Below are 25,666 nucleotides of genomic sequence, written 5' to 3' on the forward strand. Positions count from 1 at the left end.
GTAAATTAATTATTTCTGGTATGTTAATTTATATCCAAGAAGTTCGGGTCAACTATGGTCCATTTTTAATTAAATAAAACTCCCTCCTATTCTCTAATATATTTCACATTTCAAGTTGTTTTTGATATAGCTATATATGTGTTTAGTGAGGTGTCTCCGATTTAATCATACAAATAGATTTAGCGAGATTAATATATTTACGAACCAATCAAGTTACCAATGTGTATTGGAAACAATTTTTTAAACCATACATTATACATATATACTCCAAATATACATTGCTCTAATTTAAAACTTTGAAAACGATCTCAAATTTCAACTGTACAATACTTCTATGATTCTATCCCTATAATCATCAAACTAATTATTTGACCAAAGTCTAGGCTTACACCTCGGAGATACAATGTCATCCAATACAAAAGCTACCAAATTTCAAAGAAAATATATCATATATAGCTTTGATGATTGTACCAACTAACAATCCTTCCGTCCACATCTGTTCTTCCCATTTAACTTTTAACACCTTTTTAAACGGAAAAGAAATCGAATTTTGGAAAAGAGTCGAATTTCTCCATTTATTTTCCTCCATTGTACTTCTATTTTAACAAGAAACTCATGAATTTGAACCAAGGGGAAGGAGACCCTAATTTAGCCACCTTTTCCGCTTGTGACGAGCAAGACGATGTAGTAATCGCTCCACCATCCACCATCACCTCTATCCTCCGCTTGCACATAAAGAAGTTTCTCGACCCCAACGTTGCCAATTTCTCCTCCCTATCCAAACCTGGACCCACCGCGAATCAACAAACATTAATCTAAATAACATTCTTTCACGTCCATTATTAAGTAATCAATAATGAAATCAAAACAGATTCATAAAGATACTACGGAGTATACTATTGAGTTTTTTAACGTTTTATCTAAAGATTCTATCACTTCAATTAGCATTAATCATTAATTTATTTGATCATCAGCATTAATTAATATAAATTATACAGATTATTCCAACTAATTCCGTCACATCAACAATTCATCAATCATGCATTTCAATAGTCTTTAAATTAATTTATTATGAACTTCCACATACGTATCCATCGTTTGTTTGATTAATCAGTAACTTCTTAAGAGACCACACAAATAAAGTAAACAACCCACAATAAAAACAACAAAATATACTTGGCTTATGCTCATTAGTCATCATGACGTCATCATTCATTTTAATCAAATCAATAAGAAAAATTAACGGCCACTCTTACAACAGTTACAAGGCAATCAAGTAATCAACCAAAGTTTAAAATTATTGATCACAAATAAATACTTACGTAAGACGGTTTTACATACTACAAGTGATAATAGAAATAACATAAACAAGTCTTTTCAGCCTTACGTAAGTAAGCTAGGAGTATATACTTAAAAAGACGGCCTTACACGGATATATTATAAAATAATTTTTTTTCATAATTATGAGTCATGTTTTACCTCGTTGGCCGTTGTTATATATTTTCCACAATATTTGCGTAAAATCGCATTATTTCTTCGATAAGTAACGTACTATTTGAAGTTTTTAACGTTCTAAACTTTCTAATTATCCGAATTAATTCCGTAAATTTTACAAAAATACTCGGTAGCTCGATTTTACGAGTACCTCGATTTTTTAATTAATAAATCGCATTATTTAATTTGTATTTATCTAAAACCCATATATGTATCACGTTCATGAAAACTTGCTCGTACGTAACCGGTCCCTTCACCTCACTATTTGCAAAAATTAAGACACTAGGGTAACGCTGTCGTATACGTGTAAAACCCGTAAAAAAATTAAAGAGTAGGAAATTAAACATACTTTCAAGCGTAAACTGGGAGTAATGAAGATCAAAATCAACAGCATCCTTAACCGCAAGAAGAGGACGACGACCTTCCTTAATATATTGTTTAACAACCGCCATTATCAAATCACCAACCGTATTATCCAAACTAACCAACACGTGTACCGTTCCTACGCTACCTTGTATACTCACATTCATCAACACCTTTGTAAGCACCTTCTTCGCCACCAAACCGCCACCCTCCGCCACGGCGGTCGACCTCAAGTCCGGGACTGTTCTTGGCCTCCGCAGCTCTGACTCTGCCGTCACCCCTCCTCTCCCGTTGAATGATCGAGACCTTTCTGTTCCGTTTCGGTGAGGAGGCCTTGGTGACGGCATTTTTTAAAACAGTTAGTCTTGTGTAAAACTGTTAGATATTATTTGTTTATGATATCATTACAAAAAAAAGTAAAAATATGAAATTATGGTGTTATTTGAATTTTTGCATGGAATTTTGTTAACCACTAGTAATTTCTTATATTAATTAACAAATTATTATTGTTGTATGTATGAGTGGGATGGTGTTAGTTATATGTGTATATATATGGAGAATGGGTGGGGGAAGAATGGAAGATAATGGTCCAATCATGAAAGTTGGAATGATATAATATATGGTGTTAATTTTAAGAGGATAAGTAAAAAAATAATTGATTTGAAATGGGAATGGGGATGCTTAGAACTGGGGGAGTTAGAATATGGAAAACGGACGGTCCCTTTTAAGACGGATAAATCTATCTTAAGATTAAAACGATTAAATAACACCTCACTTGAATCAGTTGGAGTTATTTTGGTCTGGAATAAAATGACAGGATTTTAAGACTATTTTATAGTCAAATGTGATAACTTTTGGAAATTAAGTTAGCATAAGCTGGACCATTGTGGTTATATCTGACCATAAAATGATCACAGAATCCCGTCTCTTTGGAAAAACGGAAATGGTTATAAGACAAATTTTAGGATAGTATTTAAGCATTATTCTTTTGTTTCATCTATCTTATTCAACTTATTTTAAATATAAAATGAATATATCCGTCTTAAATAAGAATCTAGGTAGGACAAATTGGTGGGGAAATGGATATGGATTGATTAGAAAGATGTGGATTGTTGTGGTATATTCATTCAACCTTAGCACATGGAAATCAAGTTGATTCTTATAGTTGCTTATGACATTGAATCATTCATTGTACTATGATTTATAATTTTATAGCGTGTTTGGATGTCACAATCTACCTAAATTCAATTATTTGAGCATTGGGGTATCACTCATTAAATAGGCAAATGTGTGTTGCATTTGGACCTATAATTTTTGTGTGTTTTACCTTCCTTTGCCGCTATTGTGATCTTGACATTGATTGGGAATTTGGGATAATTAAGGGTATTAACGTTTAGATCTTAATTTTCCATTAGTGTTATAATTATCCTGTTATCTTTAACTTTAAAAGTATGTTATATTAGCAATTGATTTCGAAATGAAAACTCATTTAGTAACTTGTAGTAGTAACGTATCTCTCTCGATAAGACTTAATTCGTTCTTTTGAACCGAAACTTTAGAATTGAACTAATCCGAACTTTAGAATCTTGAGTTGATTTTGTGGACAAAATGAGGACCTGAATAAAATCAATTTATCTAAGCTGAAGTATTACGAAGTGAACATAAATTAAGTCGATAATAAGATGTAAGTTTACCTATAGAAGTTTCTTATAAGACTTAAGACCTTGTTCTTTTGGGCTGAATGGAGCTGCGCTGACTGAATTAAGCTGAATTGAGATGAAGTGAGCTGAATGAAGTTAAACTGAAATGAAATTTGCTGAGATAAATAAAGTTGAAATAAGCTGAGCTGAAGTGAAGTGAGCTGAATGATAGCTAAAATTAAGCCGAAAAAAATAGAGTATAAATGATATCATAGTCGATCACTGTACTGTAGTGACCTGAACTAAAATAAAATAAAAAAGAATAAGACCTAAGTAGTTAGTAAAGTTTACTATAGAAGTTTCAGTATCATTGCCGATTATTGAACTCGGGGCTTCAAAGGTGCGAATAAGGTGATAATGCTACAAAAGAGTATCAAGGTGCGAAATAACATCGTCAAATTAAAGTCCTCTTTACCTTAACTAGAAACAACAAAACAAGGGAACATCAAGCAAGACACCCAAAAAGGTAGTTGGAACAAATTTCTGATGCGTATATTAAATTAAGGAACTATCATGTCTTGGGACTCTACGGTATAATAAAGAATGAATTAGGTATCCAACCTTAGGTTAACCTTAATCCCATACGTAATTTAAGTATCCAAAATATGTGGATATAATTTTAAAATCTGGAAATTACGATACCATTGTATATGTCGAGCACATGGCATTTGGCACAAGAGAGACCACCGTTGTTTTCTTAGGAATTTCGTCGTCTTATTTATTGACAATGGGAAGTTTGTCATCGTTTCGTTTTGTGAATGGTGTCGTTCGATGCCATGACACAAAGGCGTGTATGTCTCTTAGAACTTGATGTTATTTGGTCCCTTTCCCTCTCTATTCCGCGTCTTACACGCTTATTTTATTTTTTGATATCGTATTATCGTCTTAATGTTGGTGTTGATCAGGAGTATCAATTATCGACAGTTGGAACAATCTTCTTTGAAATACCGAAAGCAACTTAATAGATATGTCGGGTAAGGAGAACCCGTCAAAGGAGACACGTGGATAAATGGAAAATCCCTCTAGACTCAAATGAAGAATTGAACACAAAAAATGATTTGATTTCAGCAATCAAGAACTAATTATTTTAGCAAGGCAAAGCCGTGTTTTATCTTAACTATATGCATTTATGCACACCTCTTCAATCATAACTATCGTCATCATCATAACTATCATCATCATCATCATCATCACTATCCTCCTCATCATCATCATAACTATCATCATCATCATAATCACGGATAGAATTTAGACTCAAACGTAAGAATCTATAATCTTCCTTATCATCATCGTCATCGTCATTATCATCATAATCATAATAATAATCATAGTAATCATCATCAACTTGTTTTTTGGATGTTGAACGAATCGGTTTCCCTCCGGGAAAGTTTAAGAGGCTTTCCCTGCATACATAAGCACAAGAGTATTTGGATCTATAAAGGCCTTCACCGTCAAATCCCGTCTCAATGAATTGTTTATCTCTAAGGTTGTACCAATAATATTTACCACTATAATTTGGTATACACAACAGTTCATCAGATGATCCTTGGCGGTACACAATAGGGTGGTAAACATCATTGGGGCTTTCCCCAGGAAGGCTCAACAATTTAACCCAAGACTCTTTAACACCGTAATCCTTCATAACCCATATACTATAAATCGACTTCTTCACATGGTAACATGAAATACGCAGTTGTCCTTCAAGAGCACCTAGGTGATAGAGAACACCTTTACATTTTTTATTTAAAAGAATATCAGGCAAGAGCACGTCATTAGACCATCGTTCAGCCTTGATATCAAAACAACCAATTCTCTCCAAGCGACTGTAACGAGAACCATCGTAAAAAATCATCACAAGTAAATGGTTTTGTATAAGGACGGGATCAGCAATCAATTGATTCCTGGTCCGTTTAAGCTCGATAGATTTCCACGAATTAGTACTCAAGCTATAGACGATGACTTCCCTTAACGTATGAGGTTTATTGTATTGAACCAACCTGATAATTTTGAATTCGTCATTGAATTCGTCATCTAAACAATGACACAAGCCAAAATGTACATAGTCAGCGCCATTGGCAACGTAAACTTTAGGAAGTAAACGGTAAAAACGTGTAGTTGGGTTGAACAAGATGAGACCTTCATGGTCGGTATATCCGACCCCAATCAAGAGATAAGATTCACAACATGCCACCATCGACATACCGAAGATTTCATACAGTTTTGACGGCATAGGGTAAGGGCAAAGCGTAGGAGGAGAGTGTGGGGAATCCAGTTCGTATATACGGAAGAGTTTGTACTCGCCTTGGGTGATTAAGAGGCGATGATTGGCCTCGGAAAATAATGCATTGAATTTGGGGGACGAAATCTCGGTTAGAAAAAACTTGGAAACGCACTTGAAGCGAAAGAGGGATTTCGCGGGTAATTTGGGGAGTATACATGATAAAATTAATTCCATGGGAAGGGTATTAACTCTTGAACATGGTATTAGGGGTTTGAAACTTACATCCATTGGAATTAGGGTTAGATTTGCTATTTTGCTTGTAAATTACACAACAACGATGATAGTTGGGATTTAAGAAGAGATTAAGAAGCCGACACGGTATTAGGGTTTCCAGTTTCTATATATAAGGATAAATAAGTCAAGAAGTCATGGTGTTATATATGGAATTTACAAAACTCCTACCAATAAACAAAAATAAGAAATTAAGAAGCCGACTCAGATTAGGAAATAAGTCACGGTATTTGCAAACTGTAATCCCTTTACTCGGATTTTGAAAGTATCGGAAAAATTACATAATTTAAGTATCTAAAATATGTGGATATAATTTTAAAATCAGGAAATTACGATACCATTGTAATTAATTGTCGAGCACATGGCATAAGAGAGACCACCGTTATTTTCTTAGGAATTTCGTCGTCTTATTTATTGACAATTAAATTTGTCATCGTTTCGTTTTGTGAATGGTGTCGTTCAATGCCATGACACCTATTGACACTAAGCCGTGTATGTCTCTTAGATCTTGATGTTACTTGGTCCCCTTGCCACTATTCCTCTTACACGCTTATTTTATTTTGTTTCGAGTATAGTTGTTCATGGGTCGTTCCGTCCATTAAACCCGTTCATTCTGTCTGCTAAATAAGTGGGTATGGATAAGACATTTTAAGAAATTACAAAGGTCCAGCCCATTAACCTGCTCCAAACCCGCTTTTCCGTGGGCCAAAAATTTAACATGAACCCGTCTCATATCCGCATTTGATCACTTCTAGTTTTGAGAGGTCGACTCATGTTAAGATAACATGAGACATAACATATACTTTTATCGAGCCATTCGAAACTACCAATCTGCCTTTTAAAGTCAAACTTGATAATATTGACCTCAATTATATTTAGTCATATTTTAAAATTTTAAATATAAATTGAGATATATACGTTCGTTATAAAAGAGGTTTTGTATAGTTCTAATTTGACACAAATAAAAATATTATAAATGAAGAAAAATGAGATCGAGGTGCCATCACGCAAATCTTTAAAAGTCAAATGGACAGTTTGGAACGGATAGGAGGGTGCACTATTCTCGGGCTAAAAAAAAGATGAAATCATCAATTTATAGGCTACAAAGAAGCTAACAGAAATCAACGAGTTGCTTCAACTACCGACATTAGTGTTGTCGACTATCTTTCAGTGGAGCTACGTTCCGTTTTACGTGAGGATATTTTTGGGGTGGCTATTCCCCGTGTAATAGCTAATTAGTCTTTGGGGTTCCTAATTTTTGTATTCTACAAGCCGCAAGTTGGACTATAAATGAGAATTCGAATTTTATAAATGAGAATTCAAATTTTATATGGTATCTTTCGTTTTCTAGCAAAATTTTGCAAGTAAAAAATGTTTATAATAGAGTAATATTTATGAAAATGGTGCGTAAAATTATTGTCAGAAAGTCATTAAAAAGTTCATAACCTAAACATCTACAAGATGCTAATTGGAGCATTTATTTTAAAAAGTTTTCATGAAGTTCAAGGTTATCAATGACGTTTTTTTTTTATAAGATGGGTGGTACCACGTAGAATTCCAAAAAAAAAAAAAAACAAAAGGATACCATGTAAAAACACCCCTTTAATTAATTTCGAGAAATCATCTAGTGTAAAGATAACATGAGACATAACATGCTCGGTGACAAGTCCGGATTTCCTGTCCCATTTTCGTGTCCCATCTTGTGTCCCATTACCTCTTTATTTGACACATAAGCCTTAACCATATAAAATAATTCTATAAATATTATAAGATGATTACGTGTCAAAAGATAAAGGCAATGAGACATAAGATGGGACACAAAATTGGGACATAAGATCCAGACTCCTCGGTGACTCGGCGTTATATTATACACTAAAAGCTAAAAGAATGATATAATAAAAAAAAATAACTCCTCAATTCCTCATTATGTGAGGTCTTCCGATAAATTAATCGAGAGACGTCTTTAAGTTAGTTTAAATTTATCACAGGCCAACTAGATTTCTCACAATAATAGTGATAGAGCATGACCAACCGAAGGAATTTTGTGAAGGTTTTAGCGCATGGGAAACCCGTACCTTACTGGCGTTCAATGTCTGAATGATTGATTTGATTAGCTCTATCGTGTGTTTCAGTTCCCTCTCAGCAAGTTCCGCCTGCTCATACCTGTACCAGAGCAAGCAACGGAAACCTTTAAGTGAGTCTTAGTGATGGCAATTTTACAAACAACGTTATCCAGAAGGGTTATTCTGTCATGACAGAGAGAGAGAGGTTGTCCGATACACACTTGATAAGAGATATCCGCAACTATATTACCCCGTACTTCATTATCCATTAGAACCCTTACGTAAGCCATTTGATTTATTCCACTATACGCCAAAAATAGGTCGTCTTTTTGCCCAAAATGCAGGTATAGAAGTGCCCACATCTTCCAGGATATCATAAATGGAATTCTAGAGACCAACTATGTCAGAAGACAAAAGGCAAAAGATTTACGGGATTGTAACTGAGACTGTCGTAAGGTGGCAAACACGTCCTTCTAAAATATTTTTTTGGGCATCAATAGAAATGATACATAGAGGGATAGATGCATTAAATAAAACAGATAACATCAAATACTCACGTTGTATCTCTGGTAGATGCAGCCTCATTGTCCGGAAACAATCCACGCTCATTTTTATAGATACGTTCAGCTTCATCTTCAATACTTAGCAAATCTTTATCAACCTTTGAATACAATCCAGTACTAGATTAGAGAAGGTAAGCACTTTTTTCATTTGACCAAGATGGTATACTTCGAGGAATGTAGAGCGCATAAAATTCACACTCAAAAGAAATAAAAATTAAGCCCCGTGAAATGAATCATGATGGAAATATGCCCAATGAAAAAAGAGGATATTAAATCTTTGCACAGTTTTAAGTTGTAACAGGACATATTCAATGCCGCGGGAGACACGTGCAATTCCAAACACAAATTCCTTAGATCTCCTTCACTGCTCAAAAGTTAACAGTAACCGCTGAAATTGATCAATCTGCACTACACGTTTATTTTTAGATTTGTTTTTATGCAACTGGACATTAGGAGCTCTACTAATGTATGCCGTATGTGTTAGAGCGTTAAAGCTGTGAGGTCCATAGTTACACGGTACAAGTCTCAGCATAAGGATTAGTATATTGGTATAAAGGAAGAGTGACTTACTGGTGTTCTTTGCAGCAGTTTACGCTGAATCATTACATTCCCTTTCTGCGATCCTTGGAGAGCTTTATAGCTTTCAGCAAGTTCCTGCAAGTTAGAATGCATCAATTCTGCAAGCATAAGCATTGGCATAAAGACGCTAAATGTCGTAGAGTGCGAGACCTGGGAGCAAACACCAAAAGTTACATACCTTTACTAGACCTAGCAAAACTCGTTGGACTAAATACCCTGACCTGATCTGACATGCAGCAGGCCGGAACTTTGTTGGTTAGTAAAGTGATCTGATCCATGATGACCAGAAAAAATATCCCATTCCAAACCATCTCATATAAATTGATCCGTACCAGTGCACCACAAAGAAGATAACTTGATCAACATATAATCGTGCGATCAGCTCTCCACTAACTCACCAAGTCATCTACCAGTAATCCTTGCATGAACATGAACCACTCTCAAAATGATGAAAGCGATATGAATCTCTCACAATAATTTCCCGATTTGAAATCTTAGATACGCACTTAATCCAATTATGGCAATCAGTACAAACCCGGAGATTTTTCATCACCAAGAGAGGAACTGAACCAGGCAAGCTCAGTAATCCAAATGCAATGGCTAGTCTTTCACTGTGAACATTAAGAACCAAACCCTTTTCCTTCTTAACTGGAAGGCCGCTAAGGTCTTGCACATACCCAATTTCGGCTACACGCTCGTTCAATTCACCCAAGAAGTCGTAAATCTTATCCGTCATAGGGTGTAAGTTATCACCAGCATAAAAGGCGTGAACTGAGTTCTTGACCTCGATCCAACTACGACCAGGCTCCTTAGTCACGCCCCTTTCTTTCATCATTTTCCTGGATTCGTCTCTACTTGTCCAATTCTTATTCACATCATGCATATTAGATATGAGAACATAAGTTGCTGAGTCATTGGGTTCCAACTCTAACAAGTTACGAGCAGCATGTTCTCCAATTTCTTTGTTCTTGTGAACAATGCAAGCGCTCAAAAGAGTTCTCCAAACCGTTGCGTCAGGTTTCATAGGCATTCCTTCGATAATTTTTTTAGCACGGTCTAGAAATCCAGCTCGTCCGAGACTATCCACAACACAAACATAATGTTCTAGTTTTGGCAGCAAAGCATAGTCTCTGGTCATCGATTCAAAATGACTTAGCCCCTCTTCCACTAAACCCACATGACTGCATGCTGATAATATTCCCATAAACGTTACATGATTAGGTAGCATCCCAACTCTTTTCATCTCCTCATAAGTATCTAAAGCTTCTCTCCCACAACCATGCTGAGAATAACCTGTAATCATGGCGTTCCATGTAACCTCATTTCTTTCAGTAGCTTCACAAAATACTCTTTTAGCATCATTGATACTTCCACACTTTGAGTACAATGTGATTAAGGCATTTGACGCCTCGATTTCCAAGTTGTACCCGGTTTTGAACAACTTAGCTTGTATCAGCTTCCCCTGTTTCAAGTTTCCCATGTTTGCAGCAGCACTTATTGAGGAGCTATAAGTTATCATATTGGCTCCGAAATCAGCTTTATTCATCTCCGTATATACCCATAACGCTTCTTCAGGGTGCCCACTTTGGGAAAACCCCGAAATCAGTGTGTTCCATGATATGTTGTCTTTAGCATCAATCAGCTCAAATGCATTAAGAGCGTCTTGAACTCTACCACATCGAGCATAAAGACTAACAAGAGCATTCCCAATTGAGAGATCGTCAGAGTAACCAAGAACACAAGACTGAGCATGAATCTGCCGACCTTGGTTCAGGGCTTGAGTGCCAGCACATGCAGTAATTGCACAAGATAATCCAATGTTATCAGCTTGAATCCCACAGTATAGCATCTCTTCAAAACGTTTAAGAGCATCAACATACATCTCATGGTGAACATATCCAGCAATCATTGCTGTCCAAGAAACTACATCACTCACAGACAGCCTCCTAAAAATCTTTTCAGCAGTATTTAACAACCCATGTTTTGAATACATATCTACGAGCACACTGGAAACATACTCGTTAGACTGAAAACCCGTCTTAATCACTTGCGTATGGATCTGTTCTCCGAGATCTGTAGCTCCCACCGAAGTACAAGTTCTTAGGATGCTAGGATAGGTGAATTGATTAGGTTCAAGACCTTTAATCTGCATTTCTGAAAAGATACGGCTAGCTTCCCATATGTTACCCTCTTGCCCATACGCTACAAGCATTACATTCCATAGGACGACATTTTCTCTCCTTGTAGTCAAGAAATACTCATATGCAGTGCGGACATCAGAGCATTTCACATAAAGGTCAAGTAGAGAACCTTCAGTAAGCATATCAGAACAAAATCCTGATTTCAGAGCATAAGAATGAAGTTGTCTTCCCTTATCAAGAGATCTAACTGTCGCACACGCGCTAACAAGGCTTGCCACGGTAACACAGTCAGGTTTTAAATAATCATGCTGCATTTTCTGGAGCAACTGAAGAGCTCGATCTCCAAAACCCTGCTGAGCAAGACCCGAAATAAGCGAGTTATAGGATATTCCATCCTTACGCTTGATTTTCTCAAAAACTCTACTAGCGGAGTTGAAGTCTCGTCCACGAGAATATAGTGTCACAAGAGCATTGCTCACAAAAACCTCAGAAGCAAAACCCCACTTAAAAACAAGGCCATGAAGCTCCTTCCCTAGCTCAAAAAACTCCATCTTACTGCAGGCACTCAAAACACTTGATAGAGCATACGGAGTTGGAAAAACACCATGTGTAAGCATCTCAGTACAAAATAAGAAAATCGATTCTTCAGCAAGTCCATTACAAGATAACCCCGACATCATAGCAACCCAAGACACATTATCCTTCTCATATAAATTTTCAAAAACACATTTTGCACAATGAATTTTTCCTGCTCTCGAATACAAGTCAATTAGAGGATTACACACAAAACGACTACCACCAAAACCATACATAATAACCTTCGCGTGAATCTGCTCAACACATCTAAAACCGGTCTTTCCCCCTACATCACCACCAAAACTCCTCAAAATATTAGCAAGTGTAAACTCATCAGGAGCCACATTTTCACAAATCATACGCGACAGTAATCCCACCGCTTCCACCCACAATTTTCTCGCAGCAAACCCCGACACCATCTTATTCCACAAAGTGCCACACACACTAACACCTCTTTCAAGCATTTCATCAAGCAATTGCCGTGCATCCAATAACTCCCCATTAACAAGATAAAACTCAACCATACGATTACCCAATTCATCTTCTTCAATAAAACCCGATTTCAACACTAACCCATGAACCCTTCTACAATCAATTACCGACCCAGAACCCGAATTCATCCATCCTTCTAAAAGCCACTGATATGTTTGATAATTCGGCCGAAAGTTGTAATCTTGCTGATTATTTCTACCATGTGGTAAATAATCAACATTGCAGATTGCAGCAGTAGTAAATTTACACAACGTTAATCTCTTAAGGTACCGGAATTGACGCTACAATCAAACATATATCATCATATTAGTAATATAACCGCATAAATGAAGTACCATTTACGTCTCAGTCAATTATTTACCTTTTTAATTCTTTGTGCGCGACCGAGCGGTATTTTAATCAAAGGTAAACAAACGATTGAGACGGAGAGAATAATAAAGGCGGGAAAATCGTATGAAGTTATACCTGAAAGTGGAATTGATTAATCAAGGGATTCGAGCATGAACAACGAAGAGCTGTTGCAATGGAGACCATTAATTTGGCTGTTTGTCTAGTTTTCTGCACGGTTCTTGGGTACAGTCTCCCTCTAAATTAATTTCGTGGCAACCACAATAGGTGGATAACGGTACTCTCTAGGGCTCGAAATGATCTGAGTTGGTTCGCCGAATGTTTTAAAGGTGGTTTTGGTTAAAACTAGGCTTGAACTATGTTAAAATGATCTCGAGCCCTAGTTCAATCCTAGCTTGGCCGAATTGAGCTAATTATGTAATTAGATTTAAAATGAAAGTTTGTCTGGACTCGTTTTATTATTTGAGTATAGTTTAATTTTGCCATTTTGGTTCGGCTCACATGAAAAGGCTTAAGCTTTTTTCGAGTTGGGCCGGAGATTCATATTTTTAGGCTTGACTAGTTTTGGCTTGATTTCAAGCTCAGATCGACTCAATACAATTATACAAATCTAATATTCACCCTATTTAACCATCATTAATTAGTTTTTTAATTTTAATTTGATTGTATGTCTAGTTTTCTTCACGGTATAGTGAATATGGTCTACTGTCTAAGTTCTAGACATCATGCATCATGTTTGAATGCACGAAAGTGGTGGTTAACCCCACCCCCTTCCTTTTACTTTGAGGCTTTGTGAAATTAATCCCCTTAATTAAGTTTTAAAGATAGTAATTAGACCTCATAAGTTTGTTCAAAATTAAAATTCAACCCAATTTCTTATTTTTCAACCAAAATCATAAGTTTCAGTATAATTTAAGAGGCCATCTTATATTATCTACACAATTTATTAACACATAATAACGCTTATTATAAATTTACAAAAAATTTACGGATATTTCCCATGGTACCCTCGAATTTTGCCAGATTACACATGGTACCCCTCATTTTAAGTTTCTACATATGGTACCCCTGTATTTACCTTTTTCTTTCCCAAAATGCCCTTAACCAAACTTCCGTCATCACTCCGTTAGTCCTCTCACTAATGACCCTATATTTTTGTTATTTAATACATTAATAATACATAAATCCTTATTTTATATAATAAACCAACTTCTAAATACCTAAACCATCCATCTTCATCTTCTTCTTCAAAATCACCCCAAAAATACTTTTTTTTCACCCACCACCATACGAGTCACCATCATCACCTTCTTAACTACCGCCACTTCCCTCGCCCTCGTCCCACCATGCCAACATCACGCCGATGCCGACGCCACCACACCAACACCACCTAACCGACTTTGCCAAACCAGTCCACAACCCACACCACTGCAACCTCTCTCTCTCCTCTCTCATTCCGCACTCCTTCCACACGACAGCACCGTGACCATCATGTCGCCACCACCAAAATCGACATCCACCGCACCACTGCACTACCGCACAACCTCCTCCTTTTCACGTTTCTTCTTCCTCTTATCCTTTGTTCTTCCACCTGCCGTCGACCGGCACCCCATCACCGACGACGGTTGACATTCCTTTATTAAAACAAATACAGATCTGACGATTATTGGTGGTTGGAGGAGTCAAGGTGGTGGTTGATGATGTAATGGGTGGAGAAAAGGGGATGTCGCCGCGTTTTTTTCAGATCGATTTTTTTTTTTTGAGTGGTGGTGGTGGTAATTGTTGTTGAGTTGATGTTGTTGTTACTGTTGGCGGTTGGCGGTTGGTGGTGGACTGGTGGTTGTTGTTGGTGTGGCCAGTGGTGATCGAAGATGATGGTGGTGGTGGGTGAAAGTGGGGGCTTTTTGGGATGATTTTGAAGATTATTGAAGAAGATGATGATTTATGGGTGATGATAATGGGTGGTTTGATATTTAGATATTAATGTTAGTTAATTGTATAAAATAAGGATTTTATGTATTAATTAGTGTATTAATAACAAAAATAAAGGCTCGTTAGTGAAAGGACTAACGGAGTGATGACGGAAGTTTGGTAAAGGGCATTTTGGGAATGAAAAAACTAAACACAGGGGTACCATATGTAGATACTTAAAATGAAGGATACCATGTGTAATCTGTCAAAGTTCGAGGGTACCATGGGAAATATCCGAAAAATTTATGTGCTTTATTTTACATTAATAAAAATTATTTGCTTGAGTTAAATACAATTGAATTGTATTTATAAAGTATTCTCACCGTTATAAATTTTTGAAACTGTAATAATTTTTTAGTTTTTTTTTTGTGTTGACCAGGAGTATCTCAAGTTTGGCTTTTTCATTCGCAAGAGCCAAGAATCGAACCCTTGACCACTTATTTAAGAGATGAAAGCCCTCAGCCCCAGTAGAGATCACTTGTCCCACTTTTATGTCCCATCTTGTGTCTCATCCCCTTAAGATCTTGACACATCGCACTTGAAATAATAAAAATGGTAATATTATATATCAAAGTGTTAATGTGTCATTAAGAGAGGTAATGGGACAAAAGATGGGACATGAAATGGGACAGGGGATCTGCTCTGCCTCAGCCCTTACCACTCACACCAGCCAACTTTTGTAATTTTTTAGTTTATTATAACTTAGATATATAATTATTTAATTATACAATTTAAGTTAAAAATGATTATTGGGTTCGATTTCACTTTTTGGTCAAAGTTGAGGGGCCTAATTGACTGTGGGTGCGCTATGTGTAAACCCGGCCTTAAATACAAGTATTAATTACAGCTAAACATTAAATGTAAACATAATAAATGCTACATAAATCTCAGCAAATTATTAATTAGAGTTTAATAAATGTATTATACAATACATAACATTTAAGGTGATTTGATTTTAAATTTATATAAAAAAGTTTTTTGATAAAAATTATAAAATGTAAATCATTATCTTTATTGCGAAAAAATGCTTTAAATTGAGTATACTTTCCTTTATTATATTTATTAAAATATTTTGATATGTATAGATGATTAAAGTGGGTGTCTCACAATGCATTACATTTACTTAAAGAAAAACATTTTGAAAAAGTTATAATACTTAGACACTTAAATCCATCAAGAAAAATATATTTGGAAGAGTCGTATTTATTAAAACAAAATTTAAAGATAACTACTAAGAGATAAGTTTTTATGATGTGATAATGAAAAATTATATTGGACAAATTAAATACATTTGAGATTTAAGAGGTTTTAAATAATGTGATAACGAGTGAAGATTTGTACTTGAATGATGACTTTTTGGATTTTTTTCGAGTAGGTTAAGATGAATTTTCAAGTGACTTGATACCTATCGTAGAAAAAAGTGTTAATATTTTGGTATTGATTACTAATTATTGATTATGTTGGTACTGATTATGAAAAAGGATTCTTATGTTGGTATTGTCTATTAATTAACCCTATTTTATATGTAGTTGTTTCAAAAAAAAATGAAAGGAGCAAATTTCTTATAAATATGTTGTTTTGACACATGGCATATGCAAGAAATACACAATCAAAACTTTCAAATAAGGTGAGTTTTGACCCTATATGTTTGATACTAGTGGCGAAGCCTTGATTTGAGCTTAGTGGTGCGAAAAATTTTGAGCGGGGGTTGAATAATGATATAAGGCACACTCGAAAAAAAATCGAAACATTTGACTAAAAACTTCGAATAACTCAACCGCCATGGGGCAACCACCCCTGCTAGCCCCCTAGCTCCACCACTGTTTGATACATAAATATCACACGTTATACATTAAAAATTAAAAAATGCATCAAATTATATTCACATCGTTTTTTTTGAACGAATATTAACTGATTTGGAACATAACGTATCGTGAAATGATATAACTTAAGAACTTAATGTTGATTGTCGCATTATCTGAATACATTTATTTTAATTAATACTCCGTATGATATTTGATAAGTTACAAAATTATTTATATAATAACGTTTATCATGAATAGCTAACTATCACTCATTAGTTATAATTAAAACTGTATGTATTTTATTTTAAAACATTGTAGTTAAACCTAAGAAAATAAGAGTTGAGAAAGTTAATTTATTTTTATTTATAAGTAAAGATATTAAATATCATATATGAACTATATTATTATTTTTCAATTATAATAAATAAAATTTTCGCGCGGAATACTACCTAGTGAAGTATATTTGTAACTTATGTGGCTTAATCTCACAATCGACCAAGGTTAAAAAGTTCAATTACTACTTCCTCGGGTATTATTGTTATGGCGCTGGCAAAATTGTCGAGTCTTTGATAGGGTTGATGCGTGCGATTCTTACAAATACCTATACTTCTATTATGCAGCGCATATGGGAAGTGTTGAATGCTAAAGAAGCCACAATTGTTTGCATCGAAGCAAAAAAACAGAGTCGTAAAGAAATATTTGTGAGATGGGTTGCACCTTCGTTAGACTGGTTTGTGTTGATCGTCTAAAGGAAATCCCGGGTTGTCTGGTGCGGGATGTATCTTTCGAGATTCTTCGGGTCATATGCTTGTAGCATTCGCGGAAAAAATGGGTATTGCAATTGTTACTAGAGCTGAGTTAATGACTTTGAAAAGAGCGATGACGATTATTGATCGCTTTGGAACACAACTTCACTCGCATCTAATAAGAATATTTATAATAGTTGGGCCTCAACCATCACCTTAAGGTTTTGGTTGAGTTGATTCATCTATCATGGTATCAGAGCCAGTGTGACCGTATGTAACACCCCCTCATACCAAGGTACCTTACCAGGACTACCCCAGCATGAAAGGTTGTTACCATCTCGGTTGCCCGAGGTTAGTATATATCAAAAGCAACAGTCCAAACACATTTATTAATGTACGGTAATTATAAAAGTTACATAGTCTCCAAAATCTAATAAACGAATTATCCAAATGGCAACAACTACCAAAACAATAACTAAGGCTCGTGGTGGTGTCGTCTAATCCAGCGTGGTGACTCTCCCATGACTGCCCCAAGCTCAATAAATGTATCACCTGTCACAATCTGCTCACCATCCCCGAATGGATCACCGCAGGTTTTACAAAACAACAACGCGGGGTCAGTACTACTCAATCAATATAAGACAGCAAACAATACCACCAGTGATCATCGATCTCACACAAGAACCGACTCACACACCGAAGTGTGTAGCCCTGCCAGATTACCCATCGCAACAGGTAATCCTCGCCGCCAGTGGGTGACCGCAGCCCATCCCCACCTAGTCCAGCTCATCAACGAGCGACTAACAATCCCTGTCCCTTAATGTGCACATCCCCTCCCGTGACGGGTTCCACGGAGGGCGAACTAGGGTGTGAAACCACTCCCGCAAGTGACTCCACCACAATCACACACACACACTGTAATACTCCGTATTTATATGTCTTGGGGGTACTCTATCGAGTAGCCCTTACTCTGTCGAGTAAGGGCAAGTTGCGAGGATAAATAGTTTCTGACCTGTTGGGCACTCGATCGAGTAGCTGGGGCACTCGATCGAGTAGGGGGGTACTCGATCGAGTACCTTGGGTACTCGATCGAGTGTCCGGTTTTACGGGGGTTTTTCTCGGGTTTTGTTAATTACGCGATTAAGGTATTTAAACATATTCGGCATTGTTCTAAATCACTTTTTACAAAACCTAAAACCTGTTTAAGAGAGAAAGCAACTTGTTCTTCTTCCTAATCGCGTTCTTGACAATTCCCGGAGTTCAGACGGTCGGTTCGTATCGTAGTTCGTGTCGTTGGATTCCTTGCGTCGAGGGTAAGCTTTTAATATAATTTATATAATGTTTTGTTAAGATTGGCGAAACCCTAATTTAGGAATTGGGGGTTTTTATGAGTAGTGTTTGAATGGTAGCATCTGTGTGTTGTATGATAGGAGGAGAATTCGTAGAGGAGCCGTTTTGATACAGCTGTAGATACCGTCTGCGTGTTGTGCTTTCCAGGTAGGATTTCCTACTCAGTATTAGTCCCATAATGGGATATTGGTGATGTGCTGTAATTAGTTGATTGATATGATGATTGTAATTGTGATTGTGATTGTGGTTGTGTTTGTTGATGGTTCTCGAGATGCGTTCTCGGCTGAGTGGGGTCACTTGCGGGAGTGATCTCACGCCCTAGTTTCGCCCTTCGTGGAACCCGCCACGGAAGGGGATGTGCACATTAATGGACAGGGTTAGCGCTCGTACGATGAGCGGGGCTTAGGTGGGAACGGCTGCGGTCCCCCATCGGGCGGATCGGTCCAAAGTGGACGATCGATGATTGAGACGGTTGGTTGGCTGTGTGTGTGTGTGTGTGTGTGTGTGTGGCAGTTCAGCTGTCTGTGTATCTTATTGTCGTTATCTATATTGATTGTGTGATTAGTACTGACCCCGGTGTTGTTTTGTAAACCTGCGGTGATCCATTCGGGGATGGTGAGCGAGATATTGAAGCAGTATAGAGATGAGTCTTTGGGATAGCTGGGATGGCCACGACATGACGATAGAGTCTTCCGCTGTAGTTTAGCATTTATTTACATTTCAGTTGAGAACAGATAGTTTGGAATAATGTATTGTACTTTCAGTTTGGTTTCGAGGATTGTACTTATTCATTAAACTACTTATAATAAATATTGTTTCTGTTTTGTCTATTTGATTATCATACCTCGGGCGACCGAGATGGTGATGTCTTCATACCTGAGTGGTCCTGGTAAGGCACTCAGAGTATGGGGGTGTTACAAATGGTATCAGAGCGACGATCCTGAAACCTGTAACCAATAAACTTAATGAACATAGGGAGTCAATTAAAATGAACCCGGGGTAAAAGTTGTAGGAGCTAGTGCAAAGGCTTGGGAGACGTCCTAAAGTCGCAAGGGGTCGCCCTACAACTTTGAACCGGTCACGGGGGAAAGTGTTTGTCGAGTCATCTGTGTGTTTGATTAACTTGTGCAACAAAGTGATGAAGTGTGTTGATTGTTTGGTGTTGAAATAGGAAGTTGAGCATGTGAAAGAAAATGATATGTGAAACATGTTAATGAGATGATAACATGTTGAATGATTTATAAATGTGGCTTAAATAACATGATGAATTGATTTTTGTTGATAGTAGAGTAGATGCGTAGCATATTCATTATGATATCATGTGGTTTTTATAAAGTTTAGCATGTTAGTATATGACGTAACATGCGGGTAGCCTTTACGTATTAGTGTTACTTGATCGAGTGAGACTAACTCGATCGGGTGGGTTTTTGGCGATTTGGAGTCCAGAATCGCGTTTTGGGGCACTCGATCGAGTAACTAGGGGTACTCGATCGAGTAGGGGGTCACTCGATCGAGTAGCCTAGATGCTCGATCGAGTGGGTTAGAGATCAGAAGGTCTGTTTGGTTCTGGAGTTTGGGTACTCGATCGAGTACATGGGGGCACTCGATCGAGTAGCCCGTTACTCGATCGAGTGGGTTTGGATACTCGATCGAGTAGGTTCTGGGCAGCGAGTTTTCGTGTTTTGAAGTTTAGTACGTATGTTCGTATCTACCCTTTCTTATATATGTATAGTTTCAAGATGCCGCCAAAGAGAACTGCCTTGTATACGAGAGCTGAGCTTATGACCGTGGATGACATCGTTAAGATGTTAGAGCACCAGGATGCTCTTACCGAGACCCTAAAGAAAGTGAATGAGGACAAGAATAAGGATAAGGAGAAGGAGGTTGACCATGCTAAAGTCAGCCTCTATATTGCGAGGTTTAACCCGAAAGAGTACAAGGGAGTTGAGGAGCCTAACCTTCTTGATAGTTGGCTGAGGGAGATGGAGAATATACTAGATTTAGTCCACTGTCCTTGATGAGATGAGAGTGGATCAGGCTGCATTTTATCTGAGGGAGGCAGCTGGCAAGTGGTGGGATTCAGTGAAGGTGAGTGCTAAGGAATTGTATACCAACCAAGGCTTACCTGCTATACCTTGGGAAGAGTTTCGTAGGGCTGTGAGGAAGGAGTTTGTACCAGAGCATGTGAGGAGTAAGTTGAGGGAAGAGTTTGATAAGTTTAAGATGACCGCTGAGATGTCGGTAGCCGAGTACTACAGACAGTTCAATGAGAAATCTAGATACGCTGAGGACATGGGTTTGAGTGAGGAGAATTTGGCTTTGAGGTTTGAGAGCGGGCTAACCACGAAAATTATGGATAAGTTACCCGTGGGAGTCCTTACTGATGTAAAGGAAGCGTATGAGAGGGCTGGGAGAGCTGAGAGGCTAGTGGAGATGGCTCAAGAGAGGTCTGGTGGTGAGAAGAGGAAGTCGGAGAGCGAGGGTGGTGGCCAATCTAATTACAAGAAAGGCAACCACAATCAGTCTAAAGGATTTTCTCCTGGATCTGGGTTTAGTGCTGGGGCTTCCTTTGGGCGAGGCCGAGGGAGTGTGAGTAATAGTTGGGGAGTGACCTGCTTTGGTTGTGGTGGGGTAGGCCACAAGAGACATCAGTGCACGAGTGCACCGGGATCTTTTCAGAGACCTGCACAGAGCTTTGCGAGCAACAGACCAGCTGGGTCATGGCCAAACCGGGGAGGTCAGAGCTACCAAAGTGGAGGCAACCGCAACGGCGGTAATTCTTATCAGAAGACACCGATGAACAACAACAACAATCAAGGGTCGGGTGCTAAGCCGACCGCATCAGCCAGTACTGTCCAGGGAGGTGGGCAGAAGACCAGTGGCAAGTTATTCATGATGGACAAGAAGGCAGCTGAGGAAGATGCGCATGTTATCACCGGTACATTCCTTGTTAATGGTATTCCTACGTTTGTTTTGTTTGATTCGGGGGCTTCTCAGTCGTTTGTGTCTTCGAGTCATGTAAAACAGTTGGGTTTGAGAGTATATGAGTCTGTTAGTGAGCAAGTTTTCATACCTTCGGGTGAGTCTGTACCATGTGGGAGGTTGTTTAGGGATGTATTTTTGATAGTTGGGCAAGTTGATTTCCCTGTAGACTTGCTAGAGTTTCCTTTTAACGGTTTTGAGATGATAGTTGGGATGGATTGGTTAGGAAAGTATAAAGCTAAGATAGACTGTCATCAAAAGAAAGTGTCCTTAAGAGGTCCAAAGGGTGTTAGTGTGTCTTACAGTGGGTTTCTAGTCAAACCCAAAGTTAAGTTGATTTAGTGATTACCTTGAAGTCTTATCTGAGGAAGGGGTGTCCTTTAATCTTATGCCATGTGAGAGATGACCGGATAGAGAGTCCGACAGTTGATGAGATACCAGTGGTGGGAGAGTTTTCTGACGTTTTTCCTGATGAGATTCCGGGGTTACCACCGAGGAGAGAGATAGATTTTACCGTGGAGTTGAAGCCAGGGACGGGGCCAATCTCTAAGGCACCGTACCGTATGGGTCCTAAGGAGATGGAGGAGCTTAGGAAGCAGTTGGATGATTTGATAGAGAAGGGATACATTAGACCAAGTGTATCGCCGTGGGGAGCACCAGTTCTATTTGTGAAGAAGAAAGATGGAACTTTGAGGTTATGCATAGATTACAGAGAGTTGAACCGAGTGACGATAAAGAACAAGTATCCTTTGCCAAGGATAGATGACCTGTTTGATCAGTTGAGTGGTGCAACAGTCTTTTCTAAGATTGATTTGAGGTCGGGGTACCATCAGGTGAAGATTAGGGAGGTGGACATACCAAAGACAGCTTTCACGTCGAGGTATGGCCATTATGAGTATGTGGTGATGCCGTTTGGGTTGTCTAATGCACCGGCAGTGTTTATGGATTTGATGAATAGGATCTTTAGACAGTTCTTGGACCAGTTTGTAGTGGTGTTTATCGATGATATCTTAGTCTACTCTAAGACTAAGGAGGAGCATGAGGAGCATTTGAGGATTGTGTTGCGGACGTTGAGGGAGCATGAGTTGTATGCTAAGTTGTCCAAGTGTGAGTTCTGGTTAGAGAAAGTCGCTTTTCTGGGACATGTGATATCTAAAGATGGGGTAGCTGTAGATCCGGCGAAGATTGAGGCAGTGACAAAGTGGGAAGCACCGAAGAATGTTGTTGAGGTTAGGAGTTTCTTGGGTTTAGCTGGATACTACAGACGGTTTGTGAAAGATTTCTCCAAGATAGCTAGACCGATGACAGCGTTGATGAGGAAAGAGAATAGGTTTCGTTGGGATGAGGGTTGTGAGACGGCGTTCCAAACATTAAAGGAGCGTTTGACCATAGCTCCTGTCTTAGCATTGCCTAAAGGGAGCGAGAACTTTGAGGTTTATACGGATGCCTCGAAGAATGGGTTGGGATGTGTGTTGATGCAGAATGGTAAAGTGATTGCCTATGCTTCTAGGCAGTTGAAGCCTTATGAGGAGAATTACCCTACACATGATCTGGAGTTGGGTGCAGTGGTGTTTGCTCTCAAGATTTGGAGACATTACCTTTATGGAGCAATCTTTAAGGTATTTCTGATCACAAGAGTCTCAAGTACATCTTCACGCAGAAGGAGTTGAACATGAGACAGAGGAGGTGGATGGAGTTGATTGGCGATTACGACATGGAAATCATCTACCATGAAGGGAAGGCCAATGTTGTTGCTGATGCTTTGAGTAGGAAGAGTGTACATTCCCTGTGTACAGCTCTATCTTTGATGAGGCTGAGGGATGAGGTAGCGAGCTTTGGGATTCATATGATGCAGAAAGGAGATGCCATGGGTGATATGACAGTACATATGGAGTTTTACGATGATATTCGAGGTAAACAGGCTTTGGATCCTAAGATAGTTGAGTGGAGAGCTGGAGTAGAGAAAGGGACAGTGTCCCGGTTTTCTATTCATACAGATGGTAGTTTGAGGTTTGATGGTAGGTGGTGTGTTCCTAATGATGAGGAGTTGAAAAAGACAATCATGACAGAGGCGCATTGCACACCGTATTCAGTTCATCCAGGTGGAGATAAGCTATACAAGGATTTGAAGAAAACGTTTTGGTGGCCTGGGATGAAGAAAGAGACAGCTGAGTTTGTGTCCCGTTGTTTGACATGCCAGAGAGTTAAAGGGGAACAGAGAAGACCACAAGGTAAGATTCAGTCTTTAGAGGTGCCTGAGTGGAAGTGGGAATCCATTTCCATGGATTTCATTGTGGGTTTGCCGAAGAGTCAACAAGGTAACAACATGATTTGGGTAATAGTGGATCGTCTGACCAAGTCAGCTCACTTTGTTCCAATGAAAGATACATGGACTAAGGCACAATTGGCTATGGCCTATCAAAAGAACGTGCTTAAGTTACATGGAGTCCCTAAGGACATAGTGTCTGACAGAGATGCGAGGTTTATATCGAGATTTTGGAAGGAGTTGCAGGAATCGTTGGGAACAGCTTTGAAGATGAGTACATCATTTCATCCTGCGACAGACGGACAGACTGAGAGAACAATCAAGACTCTGGAGGATATGTTGAGAGCGTGTGTGATGGATTTTGGTGGTAGCTGGGAGCAGAGGTTGGACTTGATAGAGTTTTCTTACAACAACAGTTATCACACTAGTATTGGTATGGCACCGTTTGAGGCTTTGTATGGGAGGAGATGTAGGAGTCCAATCTGTTGGGACGATAGTGCTGAGGCAGTGGTTTTAGGACCAGAGATGGTGCATGAGATGGTTGAACAGATTAAGATGATCAGGGAAAGGATGAGGGCAGCTCAGGATCGACAAAAGAGTTATGCAGATCTACATCGCCGGGATATAGAGTTTCAGGTCGGGGATAAGGTTCTTCTGAAAGTGTCTCCTATGCGCGGAGTTATGAGATTTGGGAAGAAAGGCAAGCTAAGTCAGAAGTTTATAGGGCCGTATGAGATCTTAGAGCGAGTTGGAGAGGTTGCTTATCGTCTGGCTTTACCTGCCGCGTTAGAGAGGGTGCATAATGTGTTTCATGTATCGCAGCTGCGGAAGTATGTGAGCGACCCGTCACATGTGTTAGAGGCAGAGAGTTTAGAGCTAGATGAGTCCTTATCATATCTTGAGGTACCTAAGCAGATTCTTGACCGAAAGGTTAGAAAGACTAGGAGTGGTGAGACAGTTTTGCTTAAGATCCTGTGGTCTAACCACGAGACCGAGGAAGCTACATGGGAGGCCGAGGATATCATGAAAGAGCGCTACCCTTTCCTTTTTGATCAGGTATGTATGGTTACGGGGACGTAACCTTGTTTCTTTTAGGGGGGTAGGAGATGATCGCGAGAGTTTTTAGGAGTTTTATACACCTTTTATATGTTGTGTCGGGATGTTTGTCTTGGGTTTGTATCATGTTTTTTTTTTATTGTTGAGTCGGGAATGTTGAGGGAGTACCTTTGTTTAGTGGTGGTTTGAACCGGGGGACGAAGTTCTTTTAAGGAGGGAAGACCGTAATACTCCGTATTTATATGTCTTGGGGTACTCTATCGAGTAGCCCTTACTCGGTCGAGTAAGGGCAAGTTGCGAAGATAAATAGTTTCGACTGTTGGGCACTCGATCGAGTAGTGGGGCACTCGATCGAGTAGGTACTCGATCGAGTACCTTGGGTACTCGATCGAGTGTCCGGTTTTTACGGGGGAGTTTTCTCGGGTTTTGTTAATTACGCGATTAAGGTATTTAAACATATTCGGCATTGTTCTAAATCACTTTTTACAAAACCTAAAACCTGTTTAAGAGAGAAAGCAACTTGTTCTTCTTCCTAATCGCGTTCTTGACAATTCCCGGAGTTCAGACGGTCGGTTCGTATCGTAGTTCGTGTCGTTGGATTCCTTGCGTCGAGGGTAAGCTTTTAATATAATTTATATAATGTTTTGTTAAGATTGGCG

At 38.6% G+C, this 25,666-nt stretch overlaps 1 protein-coding gene and 1 long non-coding RNA gene across 2 annotated transcripts; both read right to left on the reverse strand.

Moving 5' to 3' along the window:
- Positions 1–196: 196 nt before the first annotated feature.
- LOC141611002 (uncharacterized) lies at positions 197–2,423 on the reverse strand. The gene is made up of 2 exons (XR_012528479.1): positions 1,844–2,423; positions 197–784 (listed from the first exon to the last, which is right to left on the reverse strand). It is a non-coding gene; the product is annotated as an uncharacterized LOC141611002 (long non-coding RNA).
- Positions 2,424–8,113: 5,690 nt separating this feature from the next.
- On the reverse strand, positions 8,114–13,103 carry LOC141611003 (pentatricopeptide repeat-containing protein At4g13650-like). The gene is made up of 5 exons (XM_074429392.1): positions 12,949–13,103; positions 9,453–12,764; positions 9,266–9,349; positions 8,690–8,793; positions 8,114–8,232 (listed from the first exon to the last, which is right to left on the reverse strand). Exons 1-2 carry the CDS (start codon positions 13,015–13,017, stop codon positions 9,681–9,683), a joined length of 3,153 nt encoding a protein of 1,050 aa, XP_074285493.1. The 5' UTR covers positions 13,018–13,103; the 3' UTR covers positions 8,114–8,232; positions 8,690–8,793; positions 9,266–9,349; positions 9,453–9,680.
- Between the last annotated feature and the right edge of the window lie 12,563 nt (positions 13,104–25,666).

This window comes from Silene latifolia, chromosome 11, assembly GCF_048544455.1.
Source record: "Silene latifolia isolate original U9 population chromosome 11, ASM4854445v1, whole genome shotgun sequence".
Classification (NCBI taxonomy): domain Eukaryota; kingdom Viridiplantae; phylum Streptophyta; class Magnoliopsida; order Caryophyllales; family Caryophyllaceae; genus Silene; species Silene latifolia.

Bases quoted from the DNA above. Each gene is read 5' to 3' on its own strand.
- LOC141611003 (XM_074429392.1), bottom strand. From the start codon at position 13,017: ATGGTCTCCATTGCAACAGCTCTTCGTTGTTCATGCTCGAATCCCTTG. The intron at 12,765-12,948 runs GTATAACTTCAT...GTTTGATTGTAG, and splicing joins TTAATCAATTCCACTTTCAG to CGTCAATTCCGGTACCTTAA.